This window comes from Mytilus edulis, chromosome 2 (assembly GCF_963676685.1).
Source record: "Mytilus edulis chromosome 2, xbMytEdul2.2, whole genome shotgun sequence".
Lineage (NCBI taxonomy): Eukaryota > Metazoa > Mollusca > Bivalvia > Mytilida > Mytilidae > Mytilus > Mytilus edulis.
In genome coordinates this window covers 107,251,125-107,274,082 of record NC_092345.1, presented here as the reverse complement: position 1 = coordinate 107,274,082, position 22,958 = coordinate 107,251,125, and the positions used below count along the sequence as shown (strand labels likewise).

The window sequence follows — 22,958 nt, the reverse complement described above, 5'->3', positions numbered from 1 at the left end:
AAATATTAAACTTTACAACATAAATAAATATCTTTAACCAATGGATTCAAATAGCAAAAGCTTTGCAATTAACAAATATATACTTATTAAGCTTCATGTAAATTATTTAACAATGAAATACATTAAATATGAAATTTGGAGTTTTACCTAGGGAGCTAATAATTAATTAATAACACTGTCTGCCACACAGCATTTCGGGGACTCTCCATCTGGTATCTTTCGTCCCTCTTTTATAGCTGACTATGCGGGGTCTGTATCGGGTTTAATTTGCCAGAGCTCAGTCTCAGCTAAACGAACCATTAATGGACAAGAGTGAGCGTTGACGCATAGCCACCGACCACCTGCTGTTTCAAGTGTAAAGACGTCATGAACAGTCTGAGAAACGCATGACCTTGTTCAATGCCATACTAGTAATATGAACATTGACATGATGTAGGATTGTTAGTTCTCGTAACTGTACATATCAATCAATGTTGATACCAATAAAACAATGTTAAAAGATTTTACTATTGTGTTCAACTAATTACCTTTAAGAATAAAAAGATCAATGACTTACATAGATTGTATCTAAATTTCCGGGCTTTATAAACAATACAGCCGTAAAAATATGGGTGTGCGTGAAAAACCGTTTGGATCAGCCAAACTTCCAAGTAAAATCTTTGTATCTATGAAAGAATTTGGTAAAGTTTTAATTACGTTGTGGTTACAAAATCCATTATTTTATTAAAATGTCAGTTATACATAAATTACAATCATCAAAATCCAAAACACGACTTCATACACGGGTAAAGCGAATCAGTAATTAAAGTTGTAGAATGTATACATCGTTAGAGGGGGCTAAAGAAACATCACCTTGTAAGTGTACGTACCACCGGGCCTGTAAGTCTTACTTTTTTTATGAATTGATGGCTGTAACCGATAGTTGACGTTGATACGCACATCACAGCAAGACTCCTTCAATCCAAATCGTAAAAGAGGCCGAAAGAGAATTTGGGACGAATAGTGTTTTGTGGCGAAATGACTTCATCAAAAATGGCTGCGCCCATGGAATAGAAACACTAAGTAGTAATCTGTGTGTTTTTGTGAAATAAACCAAGTAGAAAATGACGAGAAAAAGAAAAATCCAGTTTAAAGATGACCCAGCGAATTTGAAACGATTTCGAGACGAAATAATGCACCTGTCTGAACCTAAAACAAAAGACAGTAATGTTGAACTGTACAAGCATGATAAATCAGAATTTTCATTACGCGGAAAGAAGAAACTACCAAGGAAAATGAAGAGGAAAGAGGAAAGGCATATGAAAAAAGCTAGAAAATTGGCACATTATCAGGGAAAACAGGTACATTATACACTTTCTAAAGGCAGATATGAGGTTAGTCGGATGGGTCCTGATCCCAAAATCCTGGGTTTAAAAACATGAAATCCCGAGGTCCCGAATTTAAAAAAAAAAATGTTGATATCCCGAAATTTGAAAAAAGAAAACCTGAAACCCGAATGGGCCAATCACAAAATCCAGAGTTTAAAAACATCCAATCCCAACATCCCGAAAAAAGGTCTTGCCCCCCTAAAACATGTGTTTGAGTTATCAACAAGTTATGAGGAGTGGATATATACATTTTTTTGTACCTCTATTCACTTACATGTAAATATCCACCTGTTTAAAGTCGTAGCTGCGTCAAACCAATCCAGCCTCTTTTGGACCCCCCCCCCCCCCCCCCATGGGTGACTTGGGAAGCGAAATATGGTCACTTGGTCTTCTTCCGACCGGCAGTAAAACGCTTGCCGAAGTGGGGTGTCCATTTGGCTGTGCGGAATGTATTCAGTTTGCAGTCACGTCCGGTAAGAATGGGGACGTTAAATCTGATGTCTCGTGTAAAAAGAGTGCCACGCTCTTTACACGTTAAGAACCCTTACAACAGCTCTTTGAGGGCCCATAGGTGGCCTGTTGTAAGGCAAAATTTCTGTCCCTATCCAATATACCCTCATTTTCCAGTGGCAGTCGAAATTTCCCTGATCATCACTCTTTATGGCCTCTATTATGACAAGACCTACCTATTGTATTTATTGTGAACTTGTTCTCGTCCTGAATATGCATGAAATATTTGCTACTGGATGTTAAGCAACCAACAGTCAATCAATCAACCAATTGGACCCCTCTCATATTAACATTTCATTATACTGTTGTAGATACCTAAAGCAGAAGACCAGTTAAAGAAAAAGAAAGAAGATGAAAAGATTGAAAGAAAACAGAAAAGTTTGGAAAGGCAAAAGAAAAAGAAGAAAAAATCAAAAGAAAAAAAGAAAGAAAAATTGAAAATGGTTAGAATGACCATGTTTTTGGTCAGAATACTTTATTGGTCATTATATAATAGTGTGGGGTTGAAAATTTTTACTATTTTTGTTATAACAGTACAGGGATCTTTAGTCTAAATGAATATTGTTACTAATGTGTTTGATTTTATTACTGAATTATTTCTATGGATAGTCAACTTCACCAGCAGCATAGAAAATTGTTAATATGAACAAAAGAAGATGCAGCATGTTAGCTAATGAGACTAACTAGTTATTTTACAAAACCTAAGGACAAAGATGCCTTTTTACTATCAATTGTACACTAAATCATTTAAACCCTAAAGCACTTTACAGAACTTAAAACTTAATCATTATAATGATGTTGTAAACTAAACACACACACACTTAAAAGGAGCAAGTGCTCAAGTATAGACTTCTTCAAAATATGTTAAAAGGAGCAAGTGCTTAAGTATAGACTTCTTCAAAATATGGTATTTATTTGGTTTGAAGGTTGGATGAGAATTATTTACAGTTATATTGAATGACAATTGTAATATGATTTTTTATTTAGGAAGAAGAGATGAAAAAAGAAGATATGCGTGCTGCCATTCAAAAAGAAGAGAGAATGTTAAAGCAGTTGTCGAAACAGCTTCATTTGAATAAAAGAAAGAGTAAAACTCTACCACAGTCATTTTTGAATGATGGCTTGGATTGTATCTTTTGATTTAGAATGTTAAATGTAGATATATATTTTATATGTGGCAAGTTTCTTTATATACTTAAATTCAGACTCAGTTCAGAGGTCAAGGTCATTGCAACAATTTGGGCAAAATAGTTTCCAGATGATTTCTTTTCAAACCATAAATGTCCAGCTTTTAGCAACTATGGTTTGATATTGCCGTATGGGACCAAGAACATCCGTATTGATTGTAGAGTCTATTGGTCAAGGTCACAGTTGTCATTGATTGCAGAGTCTATTGGTTAAGGTCACAGTTGTCATTGATAAAATTTTTTGCTGGATCCTATCAATAAAATAATTGTCTGTTTTTATTTTTTTTTACCAAAACTATGCTCCACAAAATAAAGAGGACAAAAGCTTTGTTTGAGTGTTACGTCTTTTGTACCTTTCCAACAAAAAATACCTAGGTTGAGAATGCATCTTGATTAGAAAAAAATTGTTTGGGTCAGAATACCTATTGGCTATTGTCAATCTTTGATAATTAATTATCAGCAGACTTCACATTCTTCATCACTAAACCCAAAAGTTGTTACCCAAACTTCACATTGTGCTTCTTTTGTTAAAATCCGTAAACATCACACAAATCATCTTCTGGATCTACAATGTTTTTTGCTTCTTGAATTTTGCATTTTTGTGTTGTTTCCTCGTTGACCATGGTAAAAAAGAAGTTAATAAGCCAGATGATATTGTTACAGTCTTTCATTTAAATGGTTAATGCATGTAAAATTCAAACATCGTCAAAAGTAGTTCAATTTGTCAAATATTTTAAAAGTTTGTATGACATTTGGTGTTTTATTGTGCATATGAATAAGCCTTAACAGTAAATACAGATTTATTAGACGTAGTAGATAAAGACAAAGTAACAGCCCTGTACGAGGACTCTGACATTGAGGAGGAAACTACAGCAGGTAATACACAACCTTTATAATTAGTATTGTATTATTATATTTGATTCAAATCAATGTTCAAGTAGCAAGGTATTGTCTGCTTTTTGGTCAGGTTGTTGTCTCTTTGACATATTCCCCATTTCCATTCTCAATTTTATTGTCAGCTATAACAATAATGTGGTATGATTTCCAATGGGACAATTTCCCAATTTCCCAGCAGAGACCAAATAATATAGAAGTAAACAACTATGATTCATTGTATGGTATTTTACAGTGAACTAAACCAATACCCCATAGCAAGCTTTAAAAGAGCCAGAAATAACCAATGTGAAACTACTCTTGAGAAAACTAACAGCTTATATTTCATCAGTATTCTATTAAGTAGTGAAGAGCTATAGAATTAAATGTTTTCAAAAGCAATATGTCTTCATCTAACAATTCTTAATGGTATACATGGTATATGTTTGTAAATGTAAAAGTTGCTACATCCATAGAAATATATAATTGAAATGAATAAGTAATGTCACAGTTAGAATAATCTTTATTTTTTATTCCACTTCCACGTCTTTATTCCCAAATATTCATTAGACATCTCCCTAGCATCTACCAATAGACATCTCCCTAGCATCTACCAATGTATTTTCCAGGGAATAAAGATGACAGTAACAGTGACCAGGAGGTAAGTGATGAGATGGACGATGAAAACTCAGATGATATGGACGATGATCAACAAAAGAAAAAAGCAATCAAGGAAATAATGTCACATCTCAAAAAGTCCGAGGCGAAATCAATACTGAAAACTTCTAAAACTGTCAAGAAAGATAAAACAATATCAAATGTTAAATTCTCTGAGGACAATGAGGTGGGAGAGGCAGATGTAGAGGATGATCTCTTGGATGAGGATGAAAATTTAAGTGATGATGATAAAGATGTGACTGAAGATGATGAGGAAAATTTAGATGATCAGAATTTAAGTGAAGATGAAGACGATTTACACAATCATGATGAAAGTGAGGATGAAAGGATTCTAAGCAGTACATTTAAATATTCAACAGAGGAAACTGACAGTGATGAAAGTGATGATAGCTTTTCAGACGGAAACAGTGACACGGAAACAGTATCAAAATTACATCACAATAAGGGAGACAATCCAGAACCAACGTTAAAAGAAGATATCTATGGAAGGCTAAGAGATTCACAGGGCAATATAGTAACTGCGGCAACAGGCTCATATATACCACCAGGGAAGAGGTTGGCAATGTCAGACACCATGGATGAAAAGAAAAAGTTAAAAATGGAAAGACTTAAGAAACAGTTAAAAGGTTTAATTAACAGGTGAACTTCTAATTAAGATTAATCCTCTGGTTTCCTATTAGATATAAGTATATAGAGGGTACAACATTTTTTATTCTTATCCTTTTTAGATATTGCCGTAGTGTTGAGAAAATATGTATGTATGATATTAACATATAATTTTTATACGCCCGTCGTCTTTTAGACGGGACGTATTATGGTATACCGTTGTCCGTCCGTCCGTCTGTCCGTCGTCCACACTTCGGACAATAACTCAAAAACGCTTTCACCAATTTCCATGAAACTTGAGTGAATTGTTTATATCTATTGACGTAAGCTCCCTTTCGTTTTTTTTTAATTTCAGATTTTAAGTTTTGGATTTATGGGGCTTTATTCATAAAAAAGGGGGGATTTTCAACACTTAGGACAATAACTCAAAAAGGCTTTCACCAATGTCCATGAAACTTTGGTGAATTGTTTATATCTATTGATGTAAGCTCCCTTTCAATTTTTATAAATTTCAGATTTTAAGTTTTGGATTTATGGGGCTTTATTCATATGTCCAAAGTGTTGAAAATCCCCACTTTTTTTATGACTAAAAAATGTCTTTAATTAATGTAACATCCCTTTTGATTTGTATATATATTTCTAGTTGATCATATAAATTCATAAGCATAAAAGACAAGTTAAAAGAGCAACGGGCATATCATATTATTATATTATTTGATTCATACAATCATCTCACAAAATTATAATGACTGCAATAAAATTGAGAATAGAAATGGAGATGGGTCGAAGAGACAACAGCTTGATCAATAGGTGGAAAAAACAGTCGAGGGCCACCAATGAGTCTTCAACAAAGCAAGAAAATTACAGCACACCGAGGCAGGCTTCAGCTTGCCCCTTAACAAAATGTGTACCAGTTCAGAGAATTTGGACATCACACTAAACAAATAACTGAACTAACATTAAAATCATACAAGACTAACAAAGGCCCAAAACTGAGACAGGGTATATTACAAAAATGTATGTAACAATGATGTTTTGTGAGATCTGAGTAATTGTTGATATTTAGCAACAGATTTTTATTTGAATGGTCAAGGTAGGCTTACATGGAGTCCCAGAATCATCTTATAGATTGAGACCTTAGCTTATTGTCATTTAACCATGGGTACAGTAATACTCAGAATCAAAAATTAACCTACATTGTATTAAAATACTGGATTGTTTTATATTTGTTTAGGACAAGTGAAGCTAACATGGGTCCAATCATCTCACAGATAGAGACTATTTATACAACAAACAGTCGAGGAGATGTTAATGAAACGTTACGAGATATCATCATGGAGTCGACTGTGTCAAGTATGGTCACGCCTGAGAGATTAGCTATGGAACTGATGATGTTGGTCGCTATACTAAATAATAACGTGGGAATGGAAGTTGGTAAGATGGAAAACTTTTATAATGGTCTCTTATTTTACTTATTTAGCAATGAAGGTCTGTCATTTTGAAATATATTGTAATCATTTTTTGTTTTGAATACTATTAAAAGGTTAAATCAAGTCTTCAAAATTCAAATAGGTGGACATTGTCATTAACTATCAATAAAGGTGGTAAAATAGCTTTTAACATCAATGATAAAGATAAAACTCCACATGAACATAGATATTTTTTACCTAAAATTAATAATGAACAAAATTAAAGATGACCTTCAACAGTCAGGATAGTTCTACTCAATGTATTAAATGTTTTTGAAAATGACAAGTTTAAAGTAAAAAAAAGTTTAGTCTGACTGGAAAGAAACAGGATATTTCTCACATCAATTTCCACATACTTCAAATCCCAGGCAGCAATTATGTTAAGTTTCAACAACAATATATGCTTGTCTTTTATATTTTCAAGTCGGCTTGTGAACTATTCCATGATTTTTTTTTACTTTATTTTAGGTGGCTTGTTCATTCAAGAATTAGCATGGAAATTAAAAGCAACTTGGGAAGATTTGGAGGGGAAATATCTTGACAATATTGTGTTATTGTTTTCTCATCTTTATAACTTCAAAGTGAGTATACTTATTACCATCAAACATTTTGGAAGTTATGGGGTAAATCATTTTACAGTGTCCTTTTTTTTGTTTTTTTATCTGTAAAGTGAGAAATGATACATCAATAGAATCATAGGAATTAACTAGATATTGAACAGTACAATACATGCAATAGTTCAAACAAACAAACCACTCCTTCAAGAAGGAAGATGGGGAAAAAAAATCATGAATAACTCAATGGTAGCCTATCTTGATACAGGAACAGAATGTGATGTGAAAGAAAGACAAACAAATGTGAATTATTATATTTAACTTTGATTGTATTGAATTACCAAGATTTCCTAGTGAAATAAATACTGATCATTTCTCGTGAAATTACTCTGATGATTTCTCTCCTCTGACATCATACAACAATAAGTAGTGTCAAGAAGTTGTTGGTGATGTTCCTCTGACATCATACAACAATAAGTAGTGTCAAGAAATTGTTAGTGATGTTGCATCAAAACAATTTGCAGAAAAAAAATATATAGTTCCTTGTACAAAAATGTTGAATTTTCTGCCTTATTGCCATTAAAAAAAATGTTATCTAATAAAAAAAATTCAAATTTCAAAAATATTCAACTTGTGACCAAACAACATTAATAATTAACTCATACACTACACACAGTCGTGAAAAAGGTGTTGTTTAGTCACATGCTGAATATTTTATAATGTTTCAATTTTTTTATTAGTTTTTCTATAATTATTTAACAATATTATTGTATTCTTATTTTAACAAAGTGGTAGTGAGTACATTCTAGGTGTTGCAGACATGGATGAGAGAAATGGATATGAAATGTCCACAATGATGTTTAAATTTAAAACACTAGAGTTTATAAATATGTTGACCCAAATAACAGCTTGTACAAAAATGTAAAAATATATATGTTTTATTGAAGGTTATCCACTGTATACTGATTTTTGACATCATTAGAAAGTTTGTGGAAAGATTTACAGAAAAAGACATTGAACTTATATTACTGGTACTAAGATGTAAGTACACATAGTTAATATAAGGCAGTTATACAGTTTTTGATTGAACTGATATTACTGGTTCTGAACTGCAAGTATAGAAAGTCCTGACCGTGCGAGGGCTCTATAGACAGTCAAAACGTTAAGCACTTCAATCATCATTATAGGAAGTCACTGTCTCTCAGGTATATAAATTTATAAATATACTGATTGACTAAGTACATGTATACATAAATAGCCACTGTCTAACAAAAATCATGGATGTTGGCCTATGCACAGAACATTTACCTAAGTATGAGCCTTTTAAGATTAAAAGAAGAGAATACCTGGACTGAATTTTTTTAGAAATCAAATTGCTTTAAAAATGTCTATTTGCCTATGACCTCAAAAATTATAATATATAGGTAGAAACTGTAAACAGACATCAGCAGTGTAAGATATTGTTTTGTCAGATAAGTGATTCTGGTTTATTAAAGTTGATTATGTTTAAATGTAACATCAATTATATATTCTACATGATGACATTCTGTTCTTGAAATAAAGTGACCCTGATTTATTTCTTCAGCTGTTGGATTCAGTTTACGGAAGGACGACCCTCACACACTGAAAGACATTATACTCTTGATACAAGGGAAGGCTACTTCATTGGATAAAACTCAATCAAGTCGGGTACAGTTCATGTTAGATGTATTACTTGCCATTAAAAACAATAACATGAGGAAAATACCAAATTATGACCCAGAGAAATGTGAACAGATGAAAAAAACAGCTAGAAATCATGCTAAAAGTAAGCTATAATATTTATTACTGTAAGCTATATACTGTGGATTTATTTATTTTCATTTATATCAATTTTTGTGGATTGAAGAAAAACTGAATTAAGTGGATATTTGATTTCATGGTTTTGCCATTCTTTACGAACAAGGCAATAGTGTTTTTTAATTCATTGAATATTTAAATTTGTGGTTCACCTGTTTACACGAAACCCACAAAAATTGGTATCCAACAAATAATAATATATTACTGTAGGATCCAGGGTTACTGCTAGACAGTTGACCCAGGTAGAACACAATCACTTGTATTTGTTTATTTATTGTAAGAACACTACATTATGGGATGATATCAATTTTGACATTGCTAGAAATATTTATTAACCATGAATTGGCAAAAAATATTTTAAGATTAATTCAAAAAGCTATTACAACTAAAATATAACTACACCAGAAAATACCCACGAAATATACTTTGGTACATAATTTGAAGATATATAGTTTTGGTGTAAGGCAATATTACAATGTAAGATCTTAAATCTTTCAAGTTGAAGCATGTCAATGGAATATAAAATTTGGACATATGAATATGAATAAGGTTCAATTGGGAACCTATGTGGCAAAACTACTGCCAAGTATCCTACCTAATCACTGAATGAAATGATTATTTTTATAAAGAGGGTTTCTCAATTCTCAATTATCAAATCATCCATTGAAGTAAGGATAATTGGGTAATTGTACCTCTTCAAAGAAAAAAATGAAATTGACCAACCATATTATTACATAATGCTTAGAAACTATCATTTAGGCAGCTGACTGTTTTGATAATGTTAAATTCCCAACTATATTTCATATATTTATTTTTATTTCTTCATATTTAGCAAGCCTTGGTACTAACCAACTGAGAATAGGCTTAGAAGATTTAATGAATGCAGAGGACAAAGGTCGCTGGTGGGTCGTTGGATCAGCATGGGAAGGAAGATCAGATAAACATGAAGGTATGTGAAGAAAGATCACACTTTTAGTTTACACTTTTTAGCTGAGGTAGCCCTGTGATTTTATACTATTTTTTATGGTTTTGCCTATTGTCTTGAAACATATAATAGGTATACAGACACTGTAAATGGCAAAAATGATCAGCAGTACATGATCTATGAAAAAAAAGGCAATATGACTGAAAGCAGGAATTGACTCCATCAAGGAAATTTTCCCTGTTTTCTGTTTTTAAATAATAATAATGTTGTAATTTGAGATGTGCATATCATGTATGTCGGGTATGTGAGCATACTCATAAAGGTTCTTTTATTTAAAATATTTTAAAATATAAAAATTTTTTTTTTTTCTGTTCCAGATGTTAAACAAACAGTTCAAACTACAATACTTGGCGAAGCCAGTGATAAAATATTAGAATTAGCCAGAAAACAGAGAATGAACACGGGAATAAGGAAAAGTATCTTCTGTTCTATAATGACAAGTGAGGTAAATAGTGGTACCATATCATTCCTCCTTTCTTTTACTGTGGACCTCAGTCAAACTTCAAAACTATCTTCTGTTCTGTAATGACAAGTGAGGTAGATATTGGTACCATATCATCCCTCCTCCCCTTTCTGTATGGACCTCAGTCAATACACAGGAAAGGGAGTAATACTGAAATAAGGAGAACTATCTTCTGTTTTATAATGACAAAGTTGTAACACTGGGATAGGGAAAATATGTCAAACCTTAGACATAGTTTAGTTAATATAGTACCATTTCTTTCCGTTACTTGAATTTACTTCACTAACCTCAAAAGAAAAAAAGAAACAGTATGTGTAAAACAATGGAGGCAAATTATTTTTCAGTTGAATGAACAGCATGGTAAATGTATATGCTTCCTTTACATGTCTATCATTATAGTTTTGGCACACAAATTAGTAGAATCTATAAACAATCAGGATCCAAAAGATATACAGAGGAGTAAATTTGTCAATAAAATATACTAACAGACAAACAATAGTCCAGAAATAAAATATTGAGAAACATAAATTCTAATAAAAAACATAGGTGAATTAGAAATCTAAATCTACAGTATGCATTGTGCATTTTCAGGACTATATTGATGCATTTGAGAAACTTTTACGACTTGGTCTGAAAAATCAACAAGAAAGGGAGTTAATCCATGTTATAACAGACTGCTGTCTCCAGGAAAAATCATATAATCAATTTTATTCTTATCTTCTACAAAAGTTCTGTGAATATGACAGGAGATTTCTGGTAAGTAGGATGAACCTTAAGATAAAAGACCACTGTCTCAAGGAAAGTTATAAGATGTACATTATTCATATTGTTTACAAACCATTATGTGATTCTGACAGGCTATTACAGTTAAGGGAAGTAATGTGATAAAACACTTGCATCAGTAATTATTAGGAAAATGGCTGATTTCAGCCATTGGACATAACTCCTGATAGAGAAAGCTATCAATGGCAAGGGACATAACTCCTGATAGATAAAGCTATCAATGGCAAGGGACATATCTCCTGATAGATAAAGCTATCAATGGCATGGGACATAACTCCTGATAGAGAAAGCTATCAATGGCATGTGACATAACTCTTGATAGAGAAAGCTATCAATGGCATGGGACATAACTCCAGATAGGGAAAGCTATCAATGGGAAGGGACATAACTCCTGATAGAGAAAGCTATCAATGGCATGGGACATAACTCATGTTAGAGAAAGCTATCAATGGTAAGGGACATATCTCCTGATAGAGAAAGCTTTCAATGGCATGGGACATAACTCCAGATAGGGAAAGCTATCAATGGCAAGGGACATATCTCCTGATAGATAAAGCTATCACTATTTCAGTTATTTTATCTTTAATCATCACTGTTCGTTGGATATGTCAATAACTTTTCAATTGATATCTTGTTGTTATACTTGTCTTGGACAACTTGGATTTTTGATATATTGGTATTTTGGTGATAATTTATTAAAGTTATAAGTTTATAAATCAAATGCATGTTATTTATTTTAAAACGTTTTGAGAAAATACAGACTAAAAAAATGTCCTTCATTATTCACAATAGCTTTTTCAATAATACTTAAAGTTAGATAATTATGATATTTTAAGATGACATTCCAATTCATGCTGTGGGACAAATTTAAAGAAATGAGTCACCAATCAGAACAGAGTAGAAACAATTTAGGGAAAATTGTGGTCCATCTCTTGGTTACAAAGTCCATATCACTCAGTGTGTTTAAGGTATGTAGGTAAACATATTAAAAATGTAAATAACACTTATACCCTATGTATATAACAAAGTCAGCATCCATGTCTTTATGTTTTATATAAATGTTCAAATTAACCCCTCTGCTCAGTAAGAAAAATATTGTCATTATTTTCTATAGAAAAAAAATGTTGTTTATTAAAAAATAAAAAATAAATAAAGTATTCTTATGTCAGTGTATGTTAATTGGCACAGTCCTATCATTATATTACAACCTTGAATTAGCAATTACACATACAATGTAACCATTTAGTATTGGACAAATGCTACAATGCAAGAAAAGTAAAACTGAAAATATTCAATTCAAATGGTGAAATTGATAAATTAGGAACAAAATTTAAAGTGAGAATTAATATATGTTATCTTATTTCAGGTAGTAGAGTTTGGTACTTTAGACAAGAACATGGTGAGATTCCTAAAGCAAGTGTTACAAGAAATTCTATTGGATCATCCTGATCATGTGATGCAAGAAGTTTTCTCTAGAATTGCACCATTGACAAAATTACATCTCTTACATGAAGGTCTTAAATTATTTATGAGACATTTTCTTGTCGGGAAGAAGTCTAAACAAGAACAGAATAAGTTATTGATAGAGAGAGTATCTTTAGCAGAGAAAGCACTGTCAGCTGGTCATTCTAAGTTCCAATTATAACTTATCTGTATGATGATAGTTATGGAAAAGAAATATATGAGCAAAATTAGTTTTGAATACACAAGTTAAATGAAAGTTACAGACTGTCTGTGGAAGATAGATAACAAGAGGAACCTCTTTAGCACAGAAAATACAAAATTAAGGAAGAACTTTAGCACTGTTCAACACCAGACAAATAAATAATATTAACAGAGACTACCATATATCTGTTAGTTCCCTAAGCAACAAAAACATTAAGGTGTGACATAAAAACACAACCACTGATATGGTTTCTGACTTGGATTAGGCATATAAGCATGGGATGGTGCTAAACTAGTTCTGGAGAACTCAATCCTCCCTGGTTACCATCTTTATCAATCAAATGATAAAAAGGCACAGTGAGAGAAATAATAAGAGTCACACAGGACTCAACTCTTTAACACCAATATTTTCAATGATTTTAGAGACAACAATCAAAAGTAAAATGTCAACCGAGTTAACTACATATTCAAAAGAAATGAGATTTTTTTTAAATTTCCTCAAAATTTTATATAACACAAATATAATTGACACCTGTGTTATGATCAACCTTATCAAAACTTTTAATTAATCTACTTTTATAAAACCTTAAATAGGTATAAGTCAAGAACTCCCTTACATCAGTGGATATGCCTAATTGATATAATAGTTTTGATGCCTAATGTAATGCCAGTAAGAAACACAGATCCAGGAAAATTCCAGGAAATTCAGAGCTTTGATGTATGTGTTTTAGTATGAATGAACCAGAATATAGCACTTTTACATGTTTAAGTGATGGCTGAATAAAATATTTACATACAATCTTTATTTCATTGTTTATTTACTCATATATGTTGGCTGTAAAAAAGCTTGAAATGTTTTAAATTGTGTTAATGATCACTCTCTGTCTTTCTCTAAGAAGTTTTTGGGGAGAATAGTTTTATGATTATAACGAATAAAGGCAAAGGTAGTATTCCGCTGTACAAAAGTCAGCAGAATATGTTCAATCATACAAATATTTTGCTAAATAGCTTTACACCTGTTTGTGATTTCATTGTAGATATAAAGGTAAATTGTTTAGGAGTTTTAATGTTACAATAGTGGTGGTTGTGGCACTAAAGGTTAACCAAAAGTTTAGGGTTAATTATATAAAGGCACCAGACGTATACCGCTGTTCAACATCAGGAATAGTTTATCTTAGCTGTATTTGGCAAAACTTTTAGGAATTTTGGTCCTCAATGCTCTTCAACTTCATACTTTATTTGTCATTTTTAACTCTTTTGGATTAGAGTGTCACTAATGAGTCTTTTGTAGACGAAACGCAACTCCGGCGTAAATACAAAATTTAATCCTGTTATCTATGAGGAGTTTATTTCCAAGGTCATAAATTGATTGAGAGAAAATAAATCTCCGTTACAATCTAAAAATGAGGGAAACACATCAACTATAAAAGGAAAACAACAAAACAATAGAAACACTGACATGCAACAAAAACAAAAAACAATGCAACAAACACAGAAACGAACCATAAGATAACAACTGTCATATAATATATGATAGATTATGGACAGTGATTATTTTTAGGCCACATTTATGGGCATTATGTTTTCTGGTATGCGCGTCCGTCCGTTTCTTCGTCTGTCCTGCTTTAGGTTAAAGTTTTTGGTTGAGGTAGTTTTTGATGAAGTTGAAGTCCAATCAACTTGAAACTTAGTTCACATGTTCCTTCTGATATGAAAATTCTAATTGTAATGCCAAATTAGAGGTTTACCCCATTTTTACGGTCCACATGGAAATGATTATGCGGATGGGGCATTGACCTCATTTCAATGCTTTATTAGGAACACCTAGACAGGTGTCGCATGTTGAGATCTGATTAACTGAGATCACTCCTTGTTTTTGGAGGGATTCGTTTTCTCAGTCTTTAGTTTTCTATGGTTTTTTTGCAGATAGTTATTTGGGTTTTTTGTTTTTCTCTTTTTTTTTGTATTTTACCATAACTTTGTCAGTTTGTCAACTATTAGTTCGACTATCCATCCAGTACCTTCTGCCTCCCCCTTTTAAGGCTATCATTATCAACCATAGAGTAAAAACAGCAGTAAGTATGTCAAACATTTTTTGTCATCTTTTGTTTCACTAATTTAATTTTTATGGGGAAAATATCTCTATCAGAACTGGTTGTCAAAGAAAATATTAATCTCATAGTGGACAGACAGATTAATTTTCTTATAAAGTTAATCAGGCAATGTTGTAATTTACGTATTCCCTGGTTATGCATCTATGTTATAAATGGCTTATCACAGTTTGCAACTAACCAACATGGTTTGGATATGTATCCTTACGTTATCTTGCGTTCGTATTTGCTAAATTTCCTGTTGGTCACAACTTTAAATTTTGACCAGTTAAAGCAATGAAAACAAATAAAATTCAAATTTCCAAATACACATTGATTCAAATCAATCGTGCTTAACAAATAATATACTGATTCTTCACATTTTATATTGTTTTATAAATAGTCTACACGTATTTTATACAAGAATACAGCTGTTTGTTATGAGGAAAAAATCTAATTTTACAAGAAGTGCAATGAAAAATTTCTTATCTACTATAAGTTATTGTCACAATGGAATTCTTCAGGCAAAAAAAAGCTAGGAACACGAAATCCATGCATTTATTAACTTTCTGTAGTAATGAACAATATATTATTTAACAAAATAACATTTGACTAGGTAATCAGTGAGCACCTATTCAGATATACAACAACTAAACGTTTTTTTGTCTTGGAGCATTAAATTTGTCCTGTAGAATTAACGGTAAGTAATCCGTGACTGTTGTATCCTACTCCTTTGTGGAATGAGTATAGTTATCAAGACATCACCGGATTTGTCGTCATTTGTATTTTTGTTACTGATGATCATCTTTAATTCTTCTGATTCCTCATTCACCCTTTCTTCATCAACCTCAACTGTAAATATTATAAGTAAAATATCAAACTCTAAATAGTATAAATACGCAGCAAATATAACAATATGGACAACCATCAAAACAAAATGGTCGGTCTTTGAAAAGTGCATATTATTAATACAATACAAGATTTTCACTTATTTTTAACTGTTTTTTTTTAATTTGAGTATTTGATAAAATACTTTTGTAGAAAAGGGGTATTTAGTCCTCAGTTAATTTAAATAAAGGCAACAGTAATTAACGCTTTTAAAAGTCATAAATCGATTGAGTGAAAACAAATCCGGGCTACAATCTAAAACCAAGGAAACACGAACTATAAGCGGAAACAACGGAACAACAGAAACACTAAAGTGCAACAAAAACAAACGCCAATATATACATTTGGTGTGTAATTGATACGGACTTTAATTACAACTGCCACATCCCTGAACAAGTGGTGGGTTGAACCTGGCTTTTATAGCTAATCAAACCTCCCGTTTTAACCTATCATGGACTGTCTAATTACTAGTACCAGTATATCTTTATGAAACATTGTTTCTAGCTTTGTTTTTAGCTCACCTGGCCCGAAGGGCCAAGTGAGCTTTTCCCATCACTTTGCGTCCGGCGTCCGGCGTCCGTCGTCCGTCGTCGTTCGTCGTCCGTCGTCGTTAACTTTTACAAAAATCTTCTCCTCTGAAACTACTGGGCCAAATTAAACCAAACTTGGCCACAATCATCATTGGGGTATCTAGTTTAAAAAATGTGTGGCGTGACCCGGCCAACCAACCAAGATGGCCGCCATGGCTAAAAATAGAACATAGGGGTAAAATGCAGTTTTTAGCTTATAACTCAAAAACCAAAGCATTTAGAGCAAATCTGACATGGGGTAAAATTGTTTATCAGGTCAAGATCTATCTGCCCTGAAATTTTCAGAAGAATCGGACAACCCGTTGTTGGGTTGCTGCCCCTGAATTGATAATTTTAAGGAAATTTTGCTGTTTTTGGTTATTATCTTGAATATTATTATAGATAGAGATAAACTGTAAACAGCAATAATGTTCAGCAAAGTAAGATTTACAAATAAGTCAACGTGACCGAAATGGTCAGTTGACCCCTTTAGGATTTATTGCCCTTTTTAGTCCATTTTTAACCATTTTTCGTAAATCTTAGTTATCTTTTACAAAAATCTTCTCCTCTGAAACTACTGGGACAAATTAATCCAAACTTGGCCACAATCATCATTGGGGTATCTAGTTTAAAAAATGTGTGCAGTGACCCGACCAACCAACCAAGATGGCCGCCATGGCTAAAAATAGAACATAGGGGTAAAATGCAGTTTTTGGCTTATAATTCAAAAACCAAAGCATTTAGAGCAAATCTGACGGAATAAAATTGTTCATCAGGTCAAGATCTATCTGCCCTGAAATTTTCAGATGAATTGAACAACCCGTTGTTGGGTTGCTGCCCCTGAATTGATAATTTTAAGGAAATTTTGCTGTTTTTGGTTATTATCTTGAATATTATTATAGATAGAGATAAACTGTAAACAGCAATAATGTTCAGCAAAGTAAGATCTACAAATAAGTCAACATGACCAAAATGGTCAGTTGACCACTTTAGGAGTTATTGCCCTTTATAGTCAATTTTTAACCATTTTTCTTAAATCTTAGTAATCTTTTAGAAAAATCTTTTTCTCTGAAACTACTGGGCCAAATTTAACCAAACTAAGCCATAATTGGGGTATCTAGTTAAAAAAATGTGTCCGGTAACTCGGCCAACAAACCAAGATGGCCGCCATGGCTAAAAATAGAACATGGGGGTAAAATGCAGTTTTTGGCTTATAACTCAAAAACCAAAGCATTAAGAGCAAATCTGACAGGAAGTAAAATTGTTGATCAGGTCACAATCTATCTTCCCTGGAATTTTCAGATGAATCGGATAATCGGTTGTTAGGTTGCTGCCCCTGAATTGGTAATTTTGATGAAATTTTGCTGTTTTTTTTGTTATCTTGAATATTATTATAGATAGAGATAAACTGTAAACAGCAATAATGTACAGCAAAGTAAGAACTAAAAATAAGTCACTATGACCAAAATAGTCAACTGACCCCCTAAGGAGTTATTGCCCTTCATAGTCAATTTTTAACAATTTTCTTAAAATTTGAAGATTTTCAATAACATTTTCCACAGAAAGTACTGTTATAGATAGAGATAATTGTAAGCAGCAAGAATGTTAAGTAAAGTAAGATCTACAAACACATCACCATCACCAAAACACAATTTTGTCATGAATCCATCTGTGTCCATTGTTTAATATTCACATAGACCAAGGTGAGCGACACAGGCTCTTTAGAGCCTCTAGTTTGTAACCTTACCGTGACGTTTACCAAAGGGAAATGACTGAGTCATGCTTGAACCAGTTTCTCCTTTAGAATTAACGCTGCCACTAAACGTAGTTCCCCCTGAATTAACACTGCCCTCACCAGTTACAGTCCCATGTGAATTAACATCAACAGAACCTCCTACTTCTGCTCCAGGAACACCAACACTACCATGAACACCTCCACTCACACCTTTACCCTTATCGTAACTACCGTGTACTCCTACAGATCCAAGTCCTACTCCAGCAGACACCCCACCATCTCCACCAGATATATGACCATCTGGAGAAGTATGCACATGGCCGCTAACGCCTCCAAATGGTGTATCTACACTGCCGCCATACGAATGACTTCCGTCTGGGTTTGTTGTTATATCAATGCTCCCTCCAAGCTTTCTGTCTTCTTCTTTAAGATCTGATAAATAATTCATACATAAGGAAATATTTTGAAATTTTAAGAGTGCAATTCCCAGTTCTTTCGTATTTGGTTCACGTTACTTTGCTGAAGACCCAGTATCACTTTTAATCACATCTTTTTAAGTAATTATTTTGTTAGTTTATTATGATTTGAAATGAAGGTGATAATGCTTTATTCGAAGTTAGTACAGGTATGATCCATTCTCAATTTTATGATCATTTATACCGATGTTTTAAATTTCTGAGAAAAGAGATTAACTGTTAATCTTACTTCTACATATCTGTTTTTCCTCTATGGTGATGAGTGAAATATCGAGAGTCGAAATCTGGAAACAAATTATATAGTTAAATATTATTATGATCAATTCTTCATTTTAAGATTTATCATGCATTGTAGTAACATAATTTACAAATGCCATATTTTAAAACGAGTAAGTGCGTGTATGGTAGACATATCAAAGTATGGGAACCATATCAAAGTTTCACCAAGCTATCACTTTAACGTGTCGGTTATTTTGACTTGTCGAATTTCTGCATCATTTTTAAGACGCGTTTTTCAATTGTTGTTCCAAATTTTTATTTTGAAACACAGGTTTACCTTTTTCTATGTAATTACAAATTTAGCGAAAGTTTCACGAAAGTTTAGGCCAGATACACATTTTATTCATGTCAAGTATTTCGATATTTCTTACAAAGATAAATAGTGCAGAATTTTTTGGAAAATAAAATTGAAACACAGGTTTCCCTTCTTCTTTGTAATTACAGATTTAGCGAGATTTTCACGAAAGTATAGGTTAGGATCTCATTTTATTCATGTGAAGTATTTCGTTATTTCTTACAAAAATAAAAAGTGCACAATTTTTTGGAAAATAAAACGGGAAATGTGTCAAAGAGACAACAACCCGACCAAAGCAGAAAACACAGTCACTTTTCGTGTATTTTACCAGAGATATATATTTCTCATATTTTACTTAATTTTGTAAGCACAAGTTAAGTATATCAACTGTTGTTTTTGTCGTACCGGTAGCCGGTGATAAAATCTGATTTAGATAATAATGGTCGTTGCTGTTTGGATATATTTACCAGTGAATTCCCATTAATATGCCTTTGCGTTTCTAATCTAAGTTTGTATCTGTTATTTCATTGTCTCAAACTTAGGTTTTCCTTGATAAATTCGAATATTTTGATGAGCTGTCGACTTAAGAGAATGATATACTATTCGAAACCAACTTAATCTTGTATAATTTTTAATTTTAGTTCATTTAAATATTTTGGAGCTTAGTATGACGTCCATGATCACTGATCTGTTTAGGTGCCAGCTGAAGCACGCATCCGGGTGCTGGTCTGCCTCGCTGTATTGAAGACCCATTGGTGGCCTTCGGCTGTTTTCTGCTCTTTGGTGGGGTGGTTGTCTCTTTGAAACATTCCCAATTTCCATTCTCAATTGTATTTGAAGACATAATACTTACACTGAAATTCTGTTTGATTAACCCTTCGAAAAAGTGGATTTCAAGGCACGTTGATTCTATGAAAATAAGAATAAAAGGTTGAATATTAGTAAACATTGATCCATAAAATATTGCGTTAATTTATTTTAACTCTGCCGCGAAAATACAAATACAATCTAACACGGTTTTACCTGGATCGTTTTCCCAATGAAGACAGACACATTTTTCAGACTTATTAAGTCCACAAACCACCAACAATATTCCTAGTAAATAGATAGCTTTCATCTTCAATAAATTCAAACGCGGTGATGGTATGATAAAGCATGTTTTGATAAATATATGACGAAATATTGTGCTCTCATAGATCAAATTACATCTGTCATTTCATACATTTTCGCTAAACGTATTGCCTCTAAAAGTTCCAACCACGGAACGTTATCAGAGACCATTGCCGTCAAAGATGTGAATTCAAAGCCCCCCATATGCGTGCATTGTCCCCATACAAATACAGTCTTATTGATTATGTTGAAACTAGAGACCTTGGCATCATCAACTATGAAACAATAGTGATCAAAGGTACCAGGGTTTTACTCTTATACGCCAGATGCGCGTTTCGTCTAATAAGACTCATCAGTGACGCTCAGATCAAAATAGTTGTAAAACTAAGAGAGCTGTGAGTCAAAGCCCCGAAATATCGCATTCCCAGATCACCACTTTGAAAAAGAACTTCCGGTTACTAATGGATGAAGTTGAGGATTATGCCATAAAATGGATATATAATGTAACTATTAACTCAGATGGATTCTTACTCATGCCATAAACAGTAATACTGCTTGCAATTTGACAATCACCTTAAATGCATATCACAATAGATTGTTTTCTAGAGTCTCAACATTGTACATAGCGTATTGGTATAAATGTTTATATTGAGTAAATTTTCTTTCATTTCAAAATAAACCTATCTAAGAGTTCCAATTTCAATTTTTTTTTTTTACATTGAATATTGAAATGATAACAAATTTTGTTAAAAAATGCAAAAAAAATAAAATCTTGCAGTTGATTGACACCTTTCAATATGTTTGCTTCGAAACAAAAAAAAAACATCGCTATAATGCCCTATACTCAAAGTTGTACTAAGTAAAATGTAAAGGACTTATCGAGAATAGTAAGTCGAGAAAACAAACAACTTCATTGCCAACAGAAAGAAGATAATGAAGACAAAAAACACCAAACGAAAAATTATAAGCAACACTAACTATACCAAAAGCTGTGGGATGAAACCTGCATCTCTGTAAGGGTCCAAAATACCAGCTTCATTAATCAGTGACATATGTTAATCAGCTTCATTAATCAGTGACCATTTTCTTCATAAAAAAATGTCGGTACCAAATCAGGAATATGACAGTTGTTATCCATTCGTTTAATGTGTTTGAGTGTTTAATTTTGCTATTTGATATGGGAAAGTTTTGAATTTTCCTCGGACCTCATATTTTTGTGAATTTTACTTTTTTTGTTTGTTGATCTTTGTTACTAATTATAGTTTGATAGAACAACTAATTGAAATACATAATTTTGCTTTTTGAATGTACGTTTGCTTATACAATAGGTCAATGAAAAGAAGTTATTTTGCAGACCTCGAAAACGAAGACTGACAATAACAAGCTTAGGCTTGTCAAGATTTCATAAGCAACCGATTCGTCAATTTTGATTTTAAGGAAAATGCGTTATACAAAGTATTGTTGCAAAAAACAAAAGACAGCTGACGTCTATGATAAGGTAAGGGTATCTTAGTTGAATGAGTATAGTCAATATGTAAACATAGTAAACATGTTTATGAAGGAAAGTAAATAGATACCGAAACGTCAATCAGACACTTCAAAGACGAAGTAGTAGAGCGATAACTACACAAACAAACGACAAAAAGACGAAATACAAATAACAATTCATCGGAGTTCGGTATTTTTGTAATATTACTTTTTTCATTACACATATGGGCTACTATAAAATACAATAGTAGTTTACTTATGTTCAGTATAAAATACAATAGTAGTTTACTTATGTTCAGTATAAAATACAATAGTAGTTTACTTATGTTCAGTGTAAAATACAATAGTAGTTTACTTATGTTCAGTATAAAATACAATAGAAGTTTACTTATGTCCGGTGTAAAATACAATAGTAGTTTACGTATGTTCAGTATAAAATACAGTAGTAGTTTACTTATGATCAGTGTAAAATACAATAGTAGTTTACTTATGTTCAGTATAAAATACAATAGTAGTTTACTTATGTTCAGTATAAAAAACAATAGTAGTTTACTTATGCTCAGTGTAAAATACAATAGTAGTTTACTTATGTTCACTGTAAAATACAATAGTAGTTTACTTATGTTCAGTATAAAATACAATAGTAGCTTACTTATGTTCCGTGTAAAATACAATAGTAGCTTACTTATGTTCCGTGTAAAATACAATAGCAGTTTACTTATGTTCAGTGTAAAATACAATGTAAAATACAATAGTAGCTTACTTATGTTCAGTGTAAAATACAATAGTAGTTTACTTATGTCCAGTGTAAAATACAATTGTAGTTTACTTATGTTCAGTGTAAGATACAATAGTAGTTTACTTATGTTCAGTGTAAAATACAATAGTAGCTAACTTATGTCCAGTGTAAAATACAAAAGTAGTTTACTTATGTCCAGTTATGTTCAGTGGAAAATACAATAGTAGTTTACTTATGTTCAGTGTAAAAAACAATAGTAGTAAACTTATGTTCAGTGTCAAATGCAATAGTAGTTTACTTATGTTCAGTG

The 22,958-nt window shown here is 32.4% G+C and overlaps 2 protein-coding genes across 2 annotated transcripts; one reads left to right on the top strand and one right to left on the bottom strand.

The window, feature by feature from the left end:
• The first annotated feature begins 1,008 nt into the window (after window positions 1-1,008).
• On the top strand, window positions 1,009-13,778 carry LOC139513880 (nucleolar MIF4G domain-containing protein 1-like). The gene is made up of 14 exons (XM_071302813.1): window positions 1,009-1,340; window positions 2,189-2,320; window positions 2,865-3,006; window positions 3,863-3,940; window positions 4,567-5,254; window positions 6,456-6,655; window positions 7,159-7,271; window positions 8,192-8,285; window positions 8,830-9,051; window positions 9,916-10,032; window positions 10,386-10,513; window positions 11,123-11,287; window positions 12,151-12,282; window positions 12,681-13,778. Exons 1-14 carry the CDS (start codon window positions 1,104-1,106, stop codon window positions 12,957-12,959), a joined length of 2,727 nt encoding a protein of 908 aa, XP_071158914.1. The 5' UTR covers window positions 1,009-1,103; the 3' UTR covers window positions 12,960-13,778.
• Window positions 13,779-15,662: 1,884 nt separating this feature from the next.
• On the bottom strand, window positions 15,663-20,437 carry LOC139513870 (uncharacterized). The gene is made up of 5 exons (XM_071302785.1): window positions 20,335-20,437; window positions 20,165-20,220; window positions 18,967-19,021; window positions 18,274-18,693; window positions 15,663-15,921 (listed from the first exon to the last, which is right to left on the bottom strand). The coding sequence occupies exons 1-5, from the start codon at window positions 20,426-20,428 to the stop codon at window positions 15,764-15,766; spliced, it is 783 nt and encodes a 260-aa protein (XP_071158886.1). The 5' UTR covers window positions 20,429-20,437; the 3' UTR covers window positions 15,663-15,763.
• Between the last annotated feature and the right edge of the window lie 2,521 nt (window positions 20,438-22,958).

Excerpts from the sequence above, each read along its gene's own strand:
- LOC139513880 (XM_071302813.1), top strand. The coding sequence starts at position 1,104 with ATGACGAGAAAAAGAAAAATCCAGTTTAAAGATGACCCAGCGAATTTG. Across the intron at positions 6,656-7,158 it reads TAACGTGGGAATGGAAGTTG|GTGGCTTGTTCATTCAAGAA; the intron begins GTAAGATGGAAA and ends ACTTTATTTTAG. Across the intron at positions 10,514-11,122 it reads GTTCTATAATGACAAGTGAG|GACTATATTGATGCATTTGA; the intron begins GTAAATAGTGGT and ends GTGCATTTTCAG.
- LOC139513870 (XM_071302785.1), bottom strand. The coding sequence starts at position 20,428 with ATGAAAGCTATCTATTTACTAGGAATATTGTTGGTGGTTTGTGGACTT. Across the intron at positions 20,221-20,334 it reads TCATTGGGAAAACGATCCAG|AATCAACGTGCCTTGAAATC; the intron begins GTAAAACCGTGT and ends TTATTTTCATAG. Across the intron at positions 18,694-18,966 it reads GGAAAAACAGATATGTAGAA|ATCTTAAAGAAGAAGACAGA; the intron begins GTAAGATTAACA and ends ATTATTTATCAG.